The 16,753-nt window shown below is 40.6% G+C and overlaps 2 protein-coding genes across 3 annotated transcripts; one reads left to right on the top strand and one right to left on the bottom strand.

Moving 5' to 3' along the window:
* Window positions 1-587: 587 nt before the first annotated feature.
* LOC122787089 (PH and SEC7 domain-containing protein 4) lies at window positions 588-11,940 on the bottom strand. Of its 2 annotated transcripts, XM_044053659.1 has the most exons (17): window positions 11,877-11,940; window positions 10,009-10,071; window positions 7,740-8,430; window positions 7,338-7,419; window positions 6,852-7,197; window positions 5,778-6,722; window positions 4,691-4,771; window positions 4,484-4,596; window positions 4,320-4,378; window positions 4,131-4,220; window positions 3,982-4,025; window positions 3,698-3,870; window positions 2,973-3,043; window positions 2,734-2,879; window positions 2,486-2,630; window positions 1,567-1,713; window positions 588-1,483 (listed from the first exon to the last, which is right to left on the bottom strand). In XM_044053659.1, the coding sequence occupies exons 3-17, from the start codon at window positions 8,253-8,255 to the stop codon at window positions 1,199-1,201; spliced, it is 3,243 nt and encodes a 1,080-aa protein (XP_043909594.1). In that variant the 5' UTR covers window positions 8,256-8,430; window positions 10,009-10,071; window positions 11,877-11,940; the 3' UTR covers window positions 588-1,198. The 2 variants fall into 2 exon arrangements, with proteins under 2 accessions (XP_043909594.1, XP_043909595.1); XM_044053660.1 differs by lacking the exon at window positions 10,009-10,071.
* LOC122787090 (zinc finger protein 436) lies at window positions 10,467-15,503 on the top strand. Its single transcript, XM_044053661.1, has 3 exons — window positions 10,467-10,528; window positions 11,828-12,057; window positions 12,929-15,503. Exons 2-3 carry the CDS (start codon window positions 11,859-11,861, stop codon window positions 14,518-14,520), a joined length of 1,791 nt encoding a protein of 596 aa, XP_043909596.1. The 5' UTR covers window positions 10,467-10,528; window positions 11,828-11,858; the 3' UTR covers window positions 14,521-15,503.
* The last annotated feature ends 1,250 nt before the right edge of the window (window positions 15,504-16,753 follow it).

Here is a 16,753-nt window from a genome sequence, read left to right as displayed (position 1 = left end):
TGTGCAACTTAAAACTGTTGCATAATTTTAAATGACAATAAAACTCTATGCTTTCTAAACTATCTATGATTTAAACTTGGCTTTCAGATTATACTTCAGTTTTTTAGGTTTTAGGTGTTTTTGACCAGAAAAAGCAACACCCGAGTTACACGGGTTCCCTGTGTTGGCTAATGTCACCGTAAGATGTTCAGCTGTAAATCTGATTTTCAGGAATAAAATGTAGTTTTACAGTCAGTTTGGTGAGCGTGGCGGATATATCCAGGTGTTGTGGACACAATGATGCGACGTTCGGCATGTAAATATACACAAACACTATTCTTTATGATTAAGTCTAATTAAATACAGAAAATTGAATAGATTTTATTGTAAATGGTTCTAAAATTACACCACTGAAAAGTAGATTGAATGAAACAACTAAATTTGTTTTTACTTCACAAGATTAACGCATTTCCTGTTTGTGACATCACAACTAAAAAAAACCTGCAACTTTAGAGGAAATGACTAATATCTGACTAATGAGTAATAACTGATTTACACATTAACCAGACGTTCTAACGTCCTCCACCAACGTGAACAATACTGAGGAATGAACACGAGTAACGTTTTATTGTTTCCCAGACGATAAAAAAAATACACAGATTTCAGAAATAAACCTTCATGTGAAAATAATATGTAACAGCAACGACAATGTAAACAAAACATTTATGCTTAATAATTAAAATATAAAATAAAAGTGCAAGTGGGATTCATTAAAACAAGTTTCTGACAGCACATCCTGTGCTTCTCTAACATTCACTCCGACATGTCCAGAACAACAGCACCCTCTTGTGGTTTGACTTTTTTAAAAAAGGTACTATTGTTGCCAAAAAGAAGGACATTTCAAATTCTAGTTTCTTCTATTAACAGAGTCCAAAATGATGGTTAAAAACAAAAAAATAAATTACATTTTGAGTCATTTAACAGAATGTTCAGGTTCTCTGCTCCACAGTGGGCGAGTCAGAGAATGAGGGATTCCCTGAGGTCTATTTTTTTTTTTTTTAAAGTGCACAATATATAAAAATGCAACAATATGCTAAGCCAGATTTTACATTTAGCCTTTGTGTTCGTCTGCGTCCACAAATGAAAACAAATGTAAATCCCAGCAGAGAATCTGCATTTTCAATGGAGCACAAAGCCATCGTACCATCTCTAAGTTACTTCAGATTTCTTTATTCTTTATTCGAGGGACGAGTGTCCTGCGATATGTCCGTCTTTCAGAGATATTGCGCCTGACCTTGATCACAGTTGGAGGAGCAAGCTCCACCTCCAGAGACGGGCTGGAGTAGGACTTTTTCAGCCCACCCTCCTCTTCCTCCTCTACAGAGCCTACACACATGGCTTTATCAAACTTGAGCAGCTCTGCACTGTTCAACACATTATTGTCCGTCTCCTCCAAAGTCTTCCAGCCCTCCAGCACCTGGATGTAGATCTCATAGCGACTTACCTGCAAGGTTTGACAGAAAGACGCTAAGTCATTTATGGGCTTTCTTTTTTTATACCTGTATACACAAACACAACTTCCTCTACCTCATACTGCAGGTACTCTAATCGGATGCGTTGCTCCTCCAACTCCTTGGCTTTGGCTTTTCTGCCCTCTGGAGGGTTTTCATGGAGGTGCAACAGGTCCGCCTTAAAGGACTCCAGCATGCCTGTGTGAGACTGCAGCTGTCGCTCCTGCACAGGGAAAGACATGAATGCCTCGTCCACACAGCCCCATACATGTAAATGACCCACTGTCAAAAGCATACTGAGAAAATGGGCGGTGATATAACTGCAACTGTAAAGCCTTGTTGGCCAACCAGACACGCCACTACTTTTTCCAGGTAGGCAAACAACAATGGTGCACAGCAGGAGAGGAGAACTGTTCGTTTGGACTGATAGCGAATGAGCTAAATGTTGAATGGGAGTTGTGCCAGTTAACATACACCAACATGGACTTGGACTGTTCTGTGTTGTGTTGTGTTTGAGGGTTGGGCCATTTGTTTTCTTCCAAGAATCAGCAAAGGCAAGCGTTGTGGCCAATAATAACCAGTCAGGTTTGTTTTTGCCCGTCCATATTAAATAACTGAGCTTGTAGCATTTATAGGGCTCTAAAACACCGGGTTAGTGTGAACCACAGGTGTATTTGGTGCTGAATCTTTTTTGTTTTTAAACAAAAAGGACGAGTGCTAAGCAGTCTAAAGGTTTCATGCAAATCCTGAACAAGCAGAAGGAAACTTTTAACAGAGATAAAGACTGTGCATTGGCTTTGTCAAAACACAATATATGTATCACATCTGTATTTTGCCAGTTGAAATAATTACTCCATCACCCAGCAGTAACATGCCCTGGAAAACAGTACTACCGTACTATATCTTATACTGTACATTGTTTCTGTGCTGCGTTAACTGTAATCACTTCCTTCATTTATCTGATCTGAACAAGTACATAGAAAAACATGTGTTACCAGAGTGTGAGCCGACAGCGAGGCAGGAAGAATGGGCCTGAAGAACTTCCTCTGTGAGCCGACAGCAGCAGGGAATGGAGGCGATGACTGAAGAGCCGAAACCAGGTTGAGGCGGTTGATCCACGACTTCATCTCCACTTTGGATCTGAGTGCCAGAAAAAAAATGAGGTGTCTTCACATTTCCCTTTCCATTCTTTACCACACACATAAACGCCGTAGACACAGATTTCTGCTGCACTGCGACTTACGAGGCCTGAAAAAGGAAAACCCGCCAGTCAGCCGTCTGCAAACGGAAGACGTGCGGCTTCTTGGTGTAACCGGCTGCCGGCTCGGCCAGAGAGTGGTGCACGCTCACCACCTCCTCATTAGTCTGCTGCTCTCTCCTGTACTCATTCTGACGCAAACACATACAAACGAGGGATAATGTAGTTAAAAATACTTAAAAGAATGATTTCCACATCATAAATCCCGGAGCACAGTTACTGACCTTCTGTAAATAAAGAACCATTCCCCTCAGCACTCCATAGAAAGTCTTCCAGCTTCTTTTACCCCACGGAGCTGCAATATTCATCAAATAATTTAAGATTAGACAGTAACACTTCTAACCACAAGTACATATACAGAGTACTCAACAACTTTTATATGAATGAGAGATGTTTTTTTTCTGCATAAACAATTCAAGATGACATGCCATGACTATTTATTATTTCAAGAGAGGATATACAGCATGACCATCTAATAAACCAAACTTTATTTTATCAAAATGTAAAGTTTGTGTTTCATGAACTAGATATTTTATTTTCTTTCTTTTAAAAGAACCATTTCACAGTCAAACATTATATATACTCACTCAGTTCACATGGTAATAACTAACTTACTATGTATAAGAAACCATGAAAACAGGAAAAGCCCTCCCAAGAGCCAGTGTTTGATTTGTCTATTATGTGCTACTGTACAAACATGTGGTGGAGGACCAGACCCTGTGTAATATAAACAGCTTTACTCTAGGGTAACAACATCACAACAGGTCCTTATTTTCAGGTGATGATGTTCTGTTCAATATCCCCTAAATTCTAGGCAGTGGACATTTGATTTTAATATTATTATAATTATGATTCAAATATCTTAAAAATATCTACAAAAAAAAACACACATGCAGCAAATCACATGTTTTTTTTATGTTTCAGATGATCAATAATAAGCCAGACTCACTGCGTTTGCCGTCGATGTCAGCATGCAGCTTCCTCTGCAGGAATCCCTCTTTAACCACTGAGGCCTTTTTGTCGTGAGGAACGTCCTGGAAGGGGTTGGCTTTTAAGCGCAGCGGTGCCTCGTCTCCTGCGTCTTCCTCCAGCAACACAGAGCTCTTGAGCTCCTCCTCATCACTTCACACAATGGGAAATGATTTTGTGTGTGAGATTAGTCATGATGTGGCACAGATACGACACTGGAAGTGTCCATGAGAGAAAAAGAGAAAAAGACTAGTGTCCACTTACACAGCCCACTCCAGCGGTTCACTCTTAATGGAATTGTAAAGACTCTAATATGTAACAAAGATGGAGAGGAAAACATTTTCAACACAATTTTGGAATTTGACTTTGAATAAAATGTGACCTGTGACAATTTCGATGAATTACTGCATTACTTTCAGGAGATCCTTGCTGAAGTTTTCACATTCATTCATACCGTCCAGGTTGGACACAAACTTGGAGGAGGACATGGATTTTCCTACGTGCTGTCAACGCACACAAAACATACGATTCCTCAATGCCGTGTCAAAATAAACTTTATAAAGTCATGACACATCTCTTTAACATACACAAATGTGTCTCACCTGTCCATGCAAGTCAGTGTTGAGGAGCATCAAAGCACACGTCAGCGCCAACACAGCTCCTGAGGTTATGATAAAAATGATTGTGACATATGCACATGTTACATGAAAGCACATGCTGCTGCAGCGGAGTGCAAATCATGTAAAACATGCAAGATAAGACTCACCTGTGGAGGAGAAGGACTCAGGATTGCACTGATGGAAGCGGCAGGCGAAATGCTGCAGCACACGCTCCCTTTCCTGACTCTCTCCTACCAGCACCACAACCTTCAGAAAAGATCTGCGACCGCGGAGCCCAGAGACAATAACAAGGATTACGACGAGGTGTTTTATGAGTTTGTGCTTTGTGTTTGAGATGTCACTGTAACTCTCACCTCAGAGCCTGATCCAGCGTTTGGCCGGTGAAGTCAAAGAATTTGAGGTACTCCTCTCCGACAACGCGACTGAAGTCGTTGCTAAACAGAAATTTCATTATTAAGACGTTCGGCTGGGCTGTATTACAAAAACATGATGTGGACAAACAAAACACATCATGTGACATCCTCATTTATACATCACTATACAGCGGAGTCAGTGTAAAAAAAGAGTCAACACAATCGCATCATTTTACCATAAAAATGACTGTTTCGACTAAGATGACATTACTTTAGAGTTGTATCACACACACACACATCAAATCCCTGTGGGTTTGTTTCACAAATTAAAAAAATAACACTCACTAGGAAGCTTCACTAAAGGTCAGAGAGGAAAACTACAACTACATATTAAGTTGAGCACTCAGTAGGGGTAAACGGGGGAGGTAGATTAGAATAAATTGGCAGCAAATATAGTTTTAGTGTTAAGTATGAAACAAAGTCCAAAGTCCATATACAGTAATTACTACGATACCCATGGTGCAATTTGATAGCATTGCGTCATGCCTGTGACATGCGCAGGTTTTGAATTTCAAAGCCCCCAGTGAGTGTCTCAAATGTTCTATTGTAAGCTGCAATAAGCCTAACGGCATTATAGAGGATATCTCCTCAGATATAAAAAAAAATGCCCACACAATAAAAAAGACTGCCTTCACATAAAGTGTCAAATCTCTTGAATGACCTTTCAATGTCATCGTGCAGAGGATGTAAGAAGGTGTTTCTTACATCTTAGGACTTAGAAAAAACAGATTGTGTTATCTGGGATTTGGTGGAAGTGAAGAGCGAGTCTTATTTTATTGTGCTGTAGAAAAGATGATGTAAGTGTGTTCACTCAACTCTAGTTATGGCTTATTTGAAATGCCTTCTTTCATTTCCTGATGTTGTACACACATATACAATATTTATAGGCAGCTCTATGGCCACACAAGTGTACACAAACCTGCACAAGGTGCAGAACAATATCAGCACCTACAACTTCACTCACTTCTTAGGACACAATAACACCCTTCCTTTATAAAGAGATACAGATTATGAAACATAAACTTACTCTTTATCTAAGTGCTTCACCACGTCTACACGTGAGATCCCGTCCAACTTGAACAGTCGTTCAGCGAGGTGGCCGGCCATCTCTTTGTCCACCTCCCCTCCATTCATATGAGGTATAGCTGTCACAGGAAGCTTGTGTTGTTGCCCTCCATTTGCCGTGACAGTTTGTTTGTCTCCATCCTCGGGAGCCCTCGCTTCTTCGGCCTGATGTAACGTCTCGGCCTGCGAGTCCACCTGCTTTCCCTCAGCCTCTGCCGTCTGCTGCGTGACCTCACCCTCGGCACACAGCTGCTCTCTTATTTCTGACTCATCTGAATTCTCTGGTTGCAGAAGCTGCTCGCAGAGTGATGGCTGAGGCAGGTCGGTTGTTAGCCGTGGCTGCTCACTCTGCTGTTGAGTATCTTCAACACAAATAGCATGCTCTGCACTTGACTGTTTTGTTAGGTCCATCTCTGGTGACTCCTCCAGCTGTTGTAGCTCGTCAGAGTTTTCAAGGTGCTCCTCCTCAATCTGGTGTGGAATCTCTGCTTGGATCAGCTCAGGATCTTTGGTGATTTCCAGCTGCTCACACTTAGACTGTTCCAGCTGTGGAAACGCCTCTCTCTCCTCTGAAATTGTCTGATCACAATCCTTCCTTTTCTCCTCCAGTTTTTCAGCCAGCTCTAATGTCTCTTCTGAGCTTGTAACCCTCTCTGCATTTGCTGCCTGTATTGACAATTCTTCATTATTGTCCACAGCCTCTTGTTGCCCTGGTTCCAGGTGATGATCTACATGTTGACACATTCCTGTCTCTTGAGTCTGACCTTCAGCTAATGGTTCCAGTATCTCTATGTCCTCTTCACTTCTTGAGTGTCCACTTTCTTCCACAACCTCCGACTGTTGCAGCTTATCTGGGTTTAGGTTTAGTACAGTATCATCAGTTTGTAGTGGCTCTACAGAAACCTCCCTAGAAATTGTGAATGAAATATGCAATATGGTCACCATCATATTATTACACAACAGTGAGACATGAATAATACAATGAGCAGCATTCATTTAAGTACACACTTCCTGTTCCCCTTTCCAAAATACTCACACATTATTCACACAACTGACAGTTTTTGCTTCTTCACTGTTGGCAGCATTTAACAAATTTGAAACACTCTCCTCCTCTTCCTCTTTATCGCCCTCCTCTTCCTCTTCCTCTTCCTCAGTTTCTACACCATTGGATGAAGCCTCTTGATCCTCCGAGTCTTCAGGTCCAGTCAGCAGAAAGCCAGGGTCCTGTTGTTCCTCTTCATGTTTTAAATCTTCAAGACCGTCCACTTCATCTTCTGAGCCTTCATTCTCCTCGAGAGTATCGATTAGGTCCACTGTTTCAACCGGAGCTAAGGTTACGGAGTATTCTTCTTTTTCTAATGAGTCTGTCATGAGTGGAATATCTGAAAGATTTTCAAGAGACAGGAAAATATCAGTTTTTCTGTAAATTTGCAAATATAATTATCCAAAAGTCTAATCTAACAATTATGACAGTAAACAACAATGATGAATGTGTCATATAAAACATAAAATTAATTCATACCATTATTACCGTAGACCAGCTCATGTGCTGAATCTTCCTGCTCCTGTGTCACTGGCTCTTGTAAATCTACAGCATCACATGGCTGGAAATTGCAACACAGACCAACGAACAGAATGAGCCATGTGAGAGAAACTTGTGATCACCAGTGGGTTCATGACTAGGTATTTGCACTCTAAAGCTCATCTGACCCAAATTATATTTGCTCTCATCCTCCCAATTCTGCTCCCAAAACATCACATGTATTTAAAATATAAAAACTGAGGTGGTGCGTCAAATGTGTCTATGCTCAGTAAGTGAGGCATTAATGAAACAGGAAACTGTATCAAACGATGTATACAGGCACAGAAACTGATAAAATAAATATAAATGAGCAGCACGACAGCACGTCATGTCTTTACTTACCTCTGAATTGTTTCCGGTCCACTCTAGATCAGAGTTCAAGAGCAGTGAGGCAAACTCATCTTGTTCCTCTTTCTCCTCCTTTATAAGAAGCTCAGCATTATCGTCTTCAGATTGGTGAGGTGACGGGGAGGAGCCGTTTACATTCGTCATACCACCAGAGTCCAGCTCATTGGCCAAGCTTCTGTCAGTCATGAGCGAGGGCTCCTCTGTAAAAGGACCAGGCATGTCCCACTGTACTGTGGCAAAAGAAAGTGGTGCACCAGCACAGCTCATGGGGCGTACTGACCACATCATTTGCTCCCATGGTTCTGTCTCCTCAGGTGTGTCTTGACCCTTATTTGAGGACAGATTGAGTTCATCCCGTTTTATTTCCACCTCTGTCCTGTCCAAAACAATGGCCTCCTGTTCACCATTGATGTGTTGATGGTCTGTAGAGGGGCATGATTCTTGTTGGTGTGGCTGAAGAACTGAATCAGAACTATGTAGCGTTGAGGAGCAGATGTTTTCGTCCTCCATTAGCTTCCCTCTCAGTCAAATCTGGGTTTTTTTAGGTTCTGGTGAGAAATGTTGTCGCTGTAAAAGTCGCCTTATAACAAATGTCTTCTTCATCTATGTGAAGCTCATGTGGGTGTCTATTTTGCATGTGAACGTCTGAGGCAAGTTACAACATCCAGTGGTGCCCTTCACAGTTCTGTGACAAAAGAAATAACCAATTAATGATCAGAAATATCTCAAAAGTCACTCATAACATTCAACTACATGTGATTGGAGAGTGAGAGTAATGAATCAGCAATAGTTTTCCATTACAGTGGCTGTAGACAAGAGCATTATAACTTGAATGCATCACACAAAATATCCATTCACACACCACGTAATCCATTTTAGAGATTTTTTTTCCTATCCTGATCACTGGACTGATTTCTTAGCATCTTGACATGACACTGGATAAATGCTGTTTAACAGTCTTTAAGTGAAATGTCACAAAAGCCAGTGTACACTTCCTGACCACAGAGGAAGAAAAACCCCCAAGTGAGTGAGAAAGACACTGAAACAAAAAGAGGCAGAGAGATAGAGGTGTATGTGTGTGGATTCTAAGCAAAGGCAGAGGGTGGAGATGAGAGGATATTTCTGGTGAGCAGTTTAGCCGTCTATGCCGTTAATTTTATCATTTTATCATTGCGCTGCACTGTGACTCTGGCTGCAGGTCAACGTCTTTATAAAGAGTGTAAACTAGTAGTCGCCCAGTGTTGACACTGCAAACTGAGGGGATCACTTTCAACAACACCAAGGCCGATAAGATAAGTGAACAGTTGAGACAACTTCTCATATCTCGTTTTGTTATGCCAACAAAAATCACAGGCTTGATTTCACCTTCATCTATATACCCCACTCTCTGTCAAACAGTTTTCTGTCTTCATTATTCTATTCACGTCAAGCAACCAACATCCGGGACTGACTTTGACCACATTTCCTGTGTGGGTGCTTACTTCTCAGTTCCTGCCAGGGTGCAACAAGTGCTACAGTATATGTTCAAGAGATAGCAAAAAGCACAACTTGTAAAAATGAGTCACTCTGTATTAGGAACAAATGGAGATGCTGAAACAGCAAATGTAAATTGTCCTCCTTCGTGTCAACAAGTGGAAAAGTGACTAAAATCCTGGACTTCAATAATTCAATAATTTGGAGCTTTATAATCTTATACAGGACTAATGAAAATCACTTGCTGGAGTGATTCACTACAAAACAGTTCAGCTTCTCTGTGTGTGACAGTGCTGTTGATAACAGAAACTGTGAGAGAAATGACTGAGATCATGAGTAAGAAAGATATTTAGCCTTAAAAGAGAAAACGTGAATAAATTCGGTAACTTTCAACCAAATGTAAAATCACTCATACAAGCTGAAGTTTGCTCTAAATGTAGATTACCAAGAGAAGTTGCATGTGAGGTTTATACGGCATGTCACACCAGACAGGATGGCAGGCACATTCAAGGAGAAGTACAAATATCTCTCTCTCTCTCTCTCTCTCTCTCTCTCTATATATATATATATAAACAGTAAGAATAAAATAAAAAGAGGAATACAGAGCTTTGGGTAAAGTGAAAGTTGTGAAATGTCTTATTATGTATGTGTAATAAACCTTAGCACTGCCAATTCATTACAAGTGAGCACTGAACAAAAACAAACGTGTATATTTCAACATATTCAAAACCCATTGAGCTACAAAAGAGAACTCATTAGGAGTAATCTTTTCAATTGAAGCATGACTTACCCCCTCCAGGCTCTTTATCAAAGCATCATATGATCAGGCAGCGTGTGAGGCTTTAAGTCAAGTCTAGTTGGAGTGAAAGACACACCACTGGGTTATACTGCTTCCACAGACACATTCACCCACACTTGCAGACACGCATACAAATATCCCTCAGTTCATTTCGTCTGAACCTGCGTCTCACAACAAAGCAGCCTCACATCCGCTCTTTAAAGCCAGTCTCTGTGGTGTTGCAGAGAGATGCATGAAAGTCACAAGTCCTAGTTTGGACCGAGTCCTCCTTTCTTCTTCCTGTACATTTTGGAGAAATCACAAACAGACTTCCGTCTCCTTTCGTCCTGTTTGCCTGTCTGCAGATATGGCCAGGGGGGATTTTAAAGGGGTGTTAGAAGAGAAAGCTGCAGAAGGAAGAGGAAGAAAAGGTATACTGTCATTGGCAGATGACTCAAGAGCTCAGAGAGACTGGAGAGAACTTAACCCACGCCCCACGGTCCTGAAGGCATGCAAGCACACATACACACAGGTGAGGGGAGTGGCTCAGCTTCATTCCTGCAAATAACACCAGGAGCAATGCAGTAAAACCAGAAGGTATACAGAGTCAGTGTGCTTACACCATAAGCATAAGCTCCGTCTATTTATGTTGGTCTGTTAGCCCAGTGTGTGGCTGTGAACACACACTAGTCTAACAAACTTTTAAACCAGAGCTCTTTTTCCCTCTATCAAGGACCCTTACATAATAAAAATGAAAGAATAATAAAACATTCCGGGGAGCCCTTCTTGGAATAATTTGAATTGACACTAATTTGTGAACTATTTCAGATTAAATTTATCTTTTAACAAAACACTGTAATCTGAAGACTCTCTAAAAACATAAAAATATTAACCTATATCCAGTACATTGTTATCATTTTAAAGGATTAATCTGAAAACTGAAAGACACAGAGTTTTGTGTCACAGAACCCCAAGGATTCCAAGGCCAATATATGTTTAGCCTCCAAAGACATAGAACTTATTGTATTTAACATTATTTAACACAGATCTACAAATGTTTTTAGGGTTCACAAACAACATCAAAAATTATGAAATAAGATGACAGCATGGCCAGTTTTAAGGCCTTGCTGACAGTATTTGCACAGCTGACATTACTCACTTAATTATCATTAGTTACAAACCCATTATTACATTACATTACATTACATGTCATTTAGCAGACACTTTTATCCAAAGCGACTTACAATAAGTGCATTTAAACATTTGGGTACAAACAAGAGCTAGAAGTAAGTAGCTTCACTGGCCACATTTTAGCTAACCTAGTTTAGCACTGTATGATATTAGCAAGCTTGTTGTTGACTGCTACTGTTAGCCAGTAAGTATAAGCTGGTTTGTAGAGGCATTTAGTTAATAATGTTGGTATGAAATGTTGTTAGTCGTTAGCAATATTAGCTGCTAATGTTATTGAATGCAAGTAGGGTCATTAAAACAGTAACATTACCTATCACTTATTTGGGTGTTGTTGTTGTTGTCAGTGGCTGTAGTGGCTCATTTGGTGTCATTACATGTGTATTATCATTAATAACCTGGTAATGCTGGTGTGGTTATACCGGTATATAAACACTACTATTAATTATTTGGTACGATTAGAGTAGCAGGTCCACCCCAGTCCGCTGGGGGCGCTGGGGTCTTTGGCGGTGGGAGCAAACTAAAAGGTGCCGTAATTCTCCTGCGTCTGTCCCTGCTTTGTTTGTTCCGTATACGGCAGCAGCAACACGGATACTCGCAGCCACCCACATCTGTGTATGTGTGTGTGAATTTAATGTTGCAGACACTCTAACCGCGCACTGCCGTGGTCAAACATGGCCCAGTCTACTGACCTGAAAACATTCCTGGAGTCATCTCTGAATGAGATCTTCAAAGCCACAGTCAGCGACATCCTGGACTCGGTAGATCGGACACTGTCCGAGTATCAGGGCACAATCCGGAGGATCGAGTCTGAGAATGAGGGCCTGAAGCGGCTGCTGCTCGAACACAAGAGCAGGGAGACTGCGACCAGAGGTACGGTGGCCTGCAGGGGGGAGCGGCAGCTAATCGAATGCACCCTCTGCTCAAGTTTGTGTCCCATCAGTCAGCAAACTGTGATGCATGTGTGTGTTTGTTTATGTAGACCTAACAATGTAGCCCCACAGTAAACAGACATTAGTGCTGCATTCACAGAAATGTTCTTTTTTTAGGAGCCACGATTAGTAAATTGATATAAATTCGACCAATCGTTTCAGTCATTTTCCTCTCTAAATTTTAAACGAAACAATTAGCTGCTTTTCTGTGTCATATTTAATTAATTTAGGGTTTATTGATTGCCGATCACGTGAAACAAGTTATTTTAAAACCAAAGCATGACCTGGGAGGAGTCATAAAATCTTGTGTACTATTAAAATTGGTATTGACACTAAAATCATAAGTTTGAAAATATTACTATCACAATACCAATGTGTTTTATGTTTTAATTTAAGAAAAGCAAGGTGGTTTAGTACCTCACAAAGGTTTAGTACCCAACAAACATTAATGCATTATTCATTGGGCTGCAACTATCTCTAAATATAATTATATTTATAAATATATTTATTAAATATATATATATAATTATAATAATTAATGAAAGTGGAGAAACTCACTTCACTTCACTTCAGATAACTTGTTTTTTCATCAAGAGTCATGAAAAATAATAGTTTGAATAAATATGAATGATGACTTGTATTGATTAGCACCTGCATTATATTCAGTTAGTGACCATTAGTTAGAAATATTATTATTATTTAGCAACTTAAGAACCTGAAACATCCTTTGTGATTTGTTGATTTTGTATGTGCATGTCGCAATGTGAAAGGTCCATTGTGTTTTGTTCATTTCGTTTGGGCCTTTTTGACAGATGTACATGAGCGTGACTCCATGGAAAATGCCTCAGAGTGGAACAGTCATCCAGTTAGCTCCACCCAGGCCATGTTCAAGATGTCCATATGCAGCAGTGACAGGAAGAGCTGCAGAAGGAAGCAAAAGGACAAGATGAGGGAGAGCGTATCCTCTGCCTCCTCTTCTCTGCTGAGGAATCACGTGGTAGAAGAACCATATGTCAACACATCACAGGTCAGCATGTCATCAGAGGAAACCTTGATATCTGTGAAAGCAGAGCCTGGACTGGAGGAAAACAGTGCTATTGACCTCTCCCAGCCTTCATCTCTTCTCTGGCCAGTGAAACATGAGAGCACAGAGGTCTCTTGTGACCATCAGGATCAATATGCACCTCTGCTGCCATCTTCAGACCCTGAACAAGACTCCAGGGTCAGAGATGGTGAAGTTAAAGTCACCAATGTATCTGACAGCTTCATACCGGATGGACAACTCATTAAAACAGAGCCAGAGGAAGATCAAAATGGAGAAGTGCAATACAGTGACAATGGCACTTTCTCCAAGGACCAATTGAAGCAGGAGTTGACATATTGCCTTGAATCACACACAGATTCAGAGGGAGTGAGCAGACCGGGTGTGGAGGAAGAAGGTGAGACATGTAAGGAAGAGGATTCTCCTGCTCTTCCTGCAGACGAGGTAATGGAAAGCCATGACAATTTAATTCACTCTCCCAAGTATCCCATTAGTCAAGAAACCTCCCTCGCCATCCTCAACAAGACCAAAGGCAGGGAAAAGATCCACAGCTGCAGCTACTGTGGTAAACGCTTTGGTCGGGCTGACCTCCTCAAATCCCATAAGCGAACCCACACTGGAGAGAGGCCCTATAGCTGCAACATCTGCACTAAAACCTATGCCCATCCCAGTCAGCTCAGGATACACAAACGCATTCACACTGGAGAGAAACCATATTGCTGCTCACACTGTGGTAAGCGCTTTAATGAGCCCAACCAGCTCAAAGTCCACTTGCGGACTCACACCGGGGAAAGGCCTTACAGCTGCCAGGAGTGTGGCAAGACATTCAGCAATGCAGGAAACCTGCGCATACATGAGAGGATCCACACAGGTGAGAAGCCATACTGCTGCACTCAGTGTGGGAAAAGGTTCAATGGCTTGGGTGACCTCAAAACTCATTACAGGATTCACACTGGAGAGAGGCCCTACAGCTGCAAGCTGTGTAAGAAGACCTTCAGCCAGACGGGCCACCTCACTATACACATGCGGATGCACACAGGAGAGAGACCTTACAGCTGCAACGAGTGTGGCAAGAAGTTTACAGTGGCAAGCAGCCTTAAGCTGCACCAGAGGACTCACACAGGAGAGAAGGAGTACAGCTGCTCATACTGCAGCAAGAGCTTCAGCAGGTCGGGGCATTTGAAGAGACACGAGCTGGTCCACACCAAAAAAAAAGTCTTCCTCTGCAGCCACTGTGGAAAGAGCTACACAGACCAGTCTTCTCTCAAAAAGCATTTGAAGGTGCACGCAGCCGAGGAGCTAAAGGCTCAGAGCGAGGGAAGCGCAGTCCAACCTCCAGCATCTGGGACACTCGGACGCTGACAGAAATTTTAGCAGTTGAATCATAAAGAAGCTGCGGTTCAGAATGTACCTGCTTTTTAAAGCTTTGGACCACATCTCACATTGATGGAGGACACTAGAGAGTGAATGAACCCTTACAGCTGCTTGACAAGTAACATATTCAAGTCTGATGCATTTTCCCTGCTGGGGTCACTGTAGCCTTATGTATACCTATGAATATTGTATTTCTGCTATGAACTGTGTGATCCTCTTGACAGAAGAAAAATAGTTGCTAACTATGAGGAGTTGTGAGATCCTGTCTGAGAGTATTACACATTTTGGTGCAGTGGTTTGGCATCCAAAAAACATTTTACACTTTAAAATCCATTCATCTGCTATTCAGTCTGGACCTCATGCATCATGTTTTATTGTCTCATGTATTTATAACAATACACCTCCACCTGTGCTGTATTTACCATATCATATTTAGCAATACTGTATAAGTTAATACTTGTTTTACATTTTATTTGAAATTTGCTGTGTTACCAAAACGTTGGTAGAGTATTTGTTGATAAAATACTGCTTGGTTATGGCAAAGTGTGTTAACTCACCTTGCTAAAAGTTTGAGTGCAAAATAATAAAGTTTTAGAAGGTTCTTAATGGATAAAGACTGAGAATTATGGCAACTGTGACTATAATGCTGTATAAAGCTTTAACGGTCTGGTCTGATCTACTGTTTCTAATGTGAATGTGAGTATTCACTATTGATTGACCAGCTCTTGATCCTAAATGCATTGTTTTTAAGCCACCTTCACAAAATAATATCAACTTCTAGTTGTTTAGCTTTAGGCTTTTCTTATGAATGGTGTACAACAGACACATGCAGGAGTGACGCATCTCATCCACAACCATAAGGCTACTTTTTGCATAGCAATGTATATTAAACTGAGTGTTTGCTACTAGGAACTTATTGTATGTTACTTTTGTGTGATTTGTGTCTAAATTAAAGAGAACATATAATCCAAGATTTGTTTTTACTTTTCATTACATACTTGTGCAGGAGTTTAAAAGGTTCAGTACAATTCAAAAACACCGTCTTTGTCATTATTTCCTGGGTAAGTCAGGAAAAACTAAGTCTGTTCACTACAGATGCACATGAGTGTGTGTGTGTCCAGAAGGTGTTTCTCAACACAGTGGGCACTTTATGACCAAAATGTGTCTTTCCATATACTAAAGGGTGATTGGTTCAAAACAAATTGTGGGATGTTTTGTGAAATTTAAACTGATGTCACACTGTAAGCAAGTTAAAGTTGACTGTTGATAAGATGAAGCTTTATTGACACGTATTGTGAATCTGACAGCAGTTGAAGTCTAAATGTAGAAAGAAATGCAGTAAACCAAGAACCTAAAAATAGATGTGAGAAAACATGCGTCAGTGAAATGAAATACAGACTTAGAATACAATTTACATGTTACATGGGGATACAGACTTTTTGTAAAGACCCATTGCTTTGAGAACCTGGACCTGAAGTGTCTCACTATATGTAGAAGCTGAAAAAGCAAACCGTATACAGCCAAAGCAGGACGCTGAAATAACATGACCTATATGCATTATTTGTGTGAAATCTAAAAATTGCTTGGGTTTTTAAATATTGGTGTTAAGACATAAATTAGTCGTCCTATTGTATTTATGCAGTCATGTGTATAAATTGTGTAAAGAAGTGAAATATGCCACAAGATTTAAAGTTCAGACCTTTAGATAAAAACAGAGGAGATGAAGGAGTTGAGATTCTCATTTGCTCCCACAGAGACCCCATAAAAACAGTTTTGACATTAGGAAGGTTTATTTGCAGAAATGGATATACTATGCATAAATATGTTTGCATAGGTGTGTAACTGCTGTCAAATAAAAACCTTCTGTTTTTACGTAGCCTTAGAAGACGTCTATAATGTGAACCGCAGACAATGGCCTTGCTTCACAGAGGCTGCTGTCTTGTGCCGCCATGTTTTTACAACAGCCCCAAATAGACAAACCACACAGAGCGTGCATTCCATACGAAATGTTTTCCAGTGACTTATTGTTAAACACTGGACCTTTAAGTGAACTGTGGTAACTGTGTATACGTAGTTTATTTTGAAAGTGGTGATACTTGGAGAAATTTGTGTAAAAAAAATCAGAAATCCAAAATTAATCAATATTTAAATCAAAACAATTTAAATATATTATTTTTGTATTGTATTGTACCACATGAGTACATTCGTAGATTAACTTTAA

Source organism: Solea senegalensis, linkage group LG21, assembly GCF_019176455.1.
Source record: "Solea senegalensis isolate Sse05_10M linkage group LG21, IFAPA_SoseM_1, whole genome shotgun sequence".
Lineage (NCBI taxonomy): Eukaryota > Metazoa > Chordata > Actinopteri > Pleuronectiformes > Soleidae > Solea > Solea senegalensis.
The sequence above is the reverse complement of the archived record's forward strand: the minus strand, read 5'-3'. Positions and strand labels throughout refer to the sequence as shown.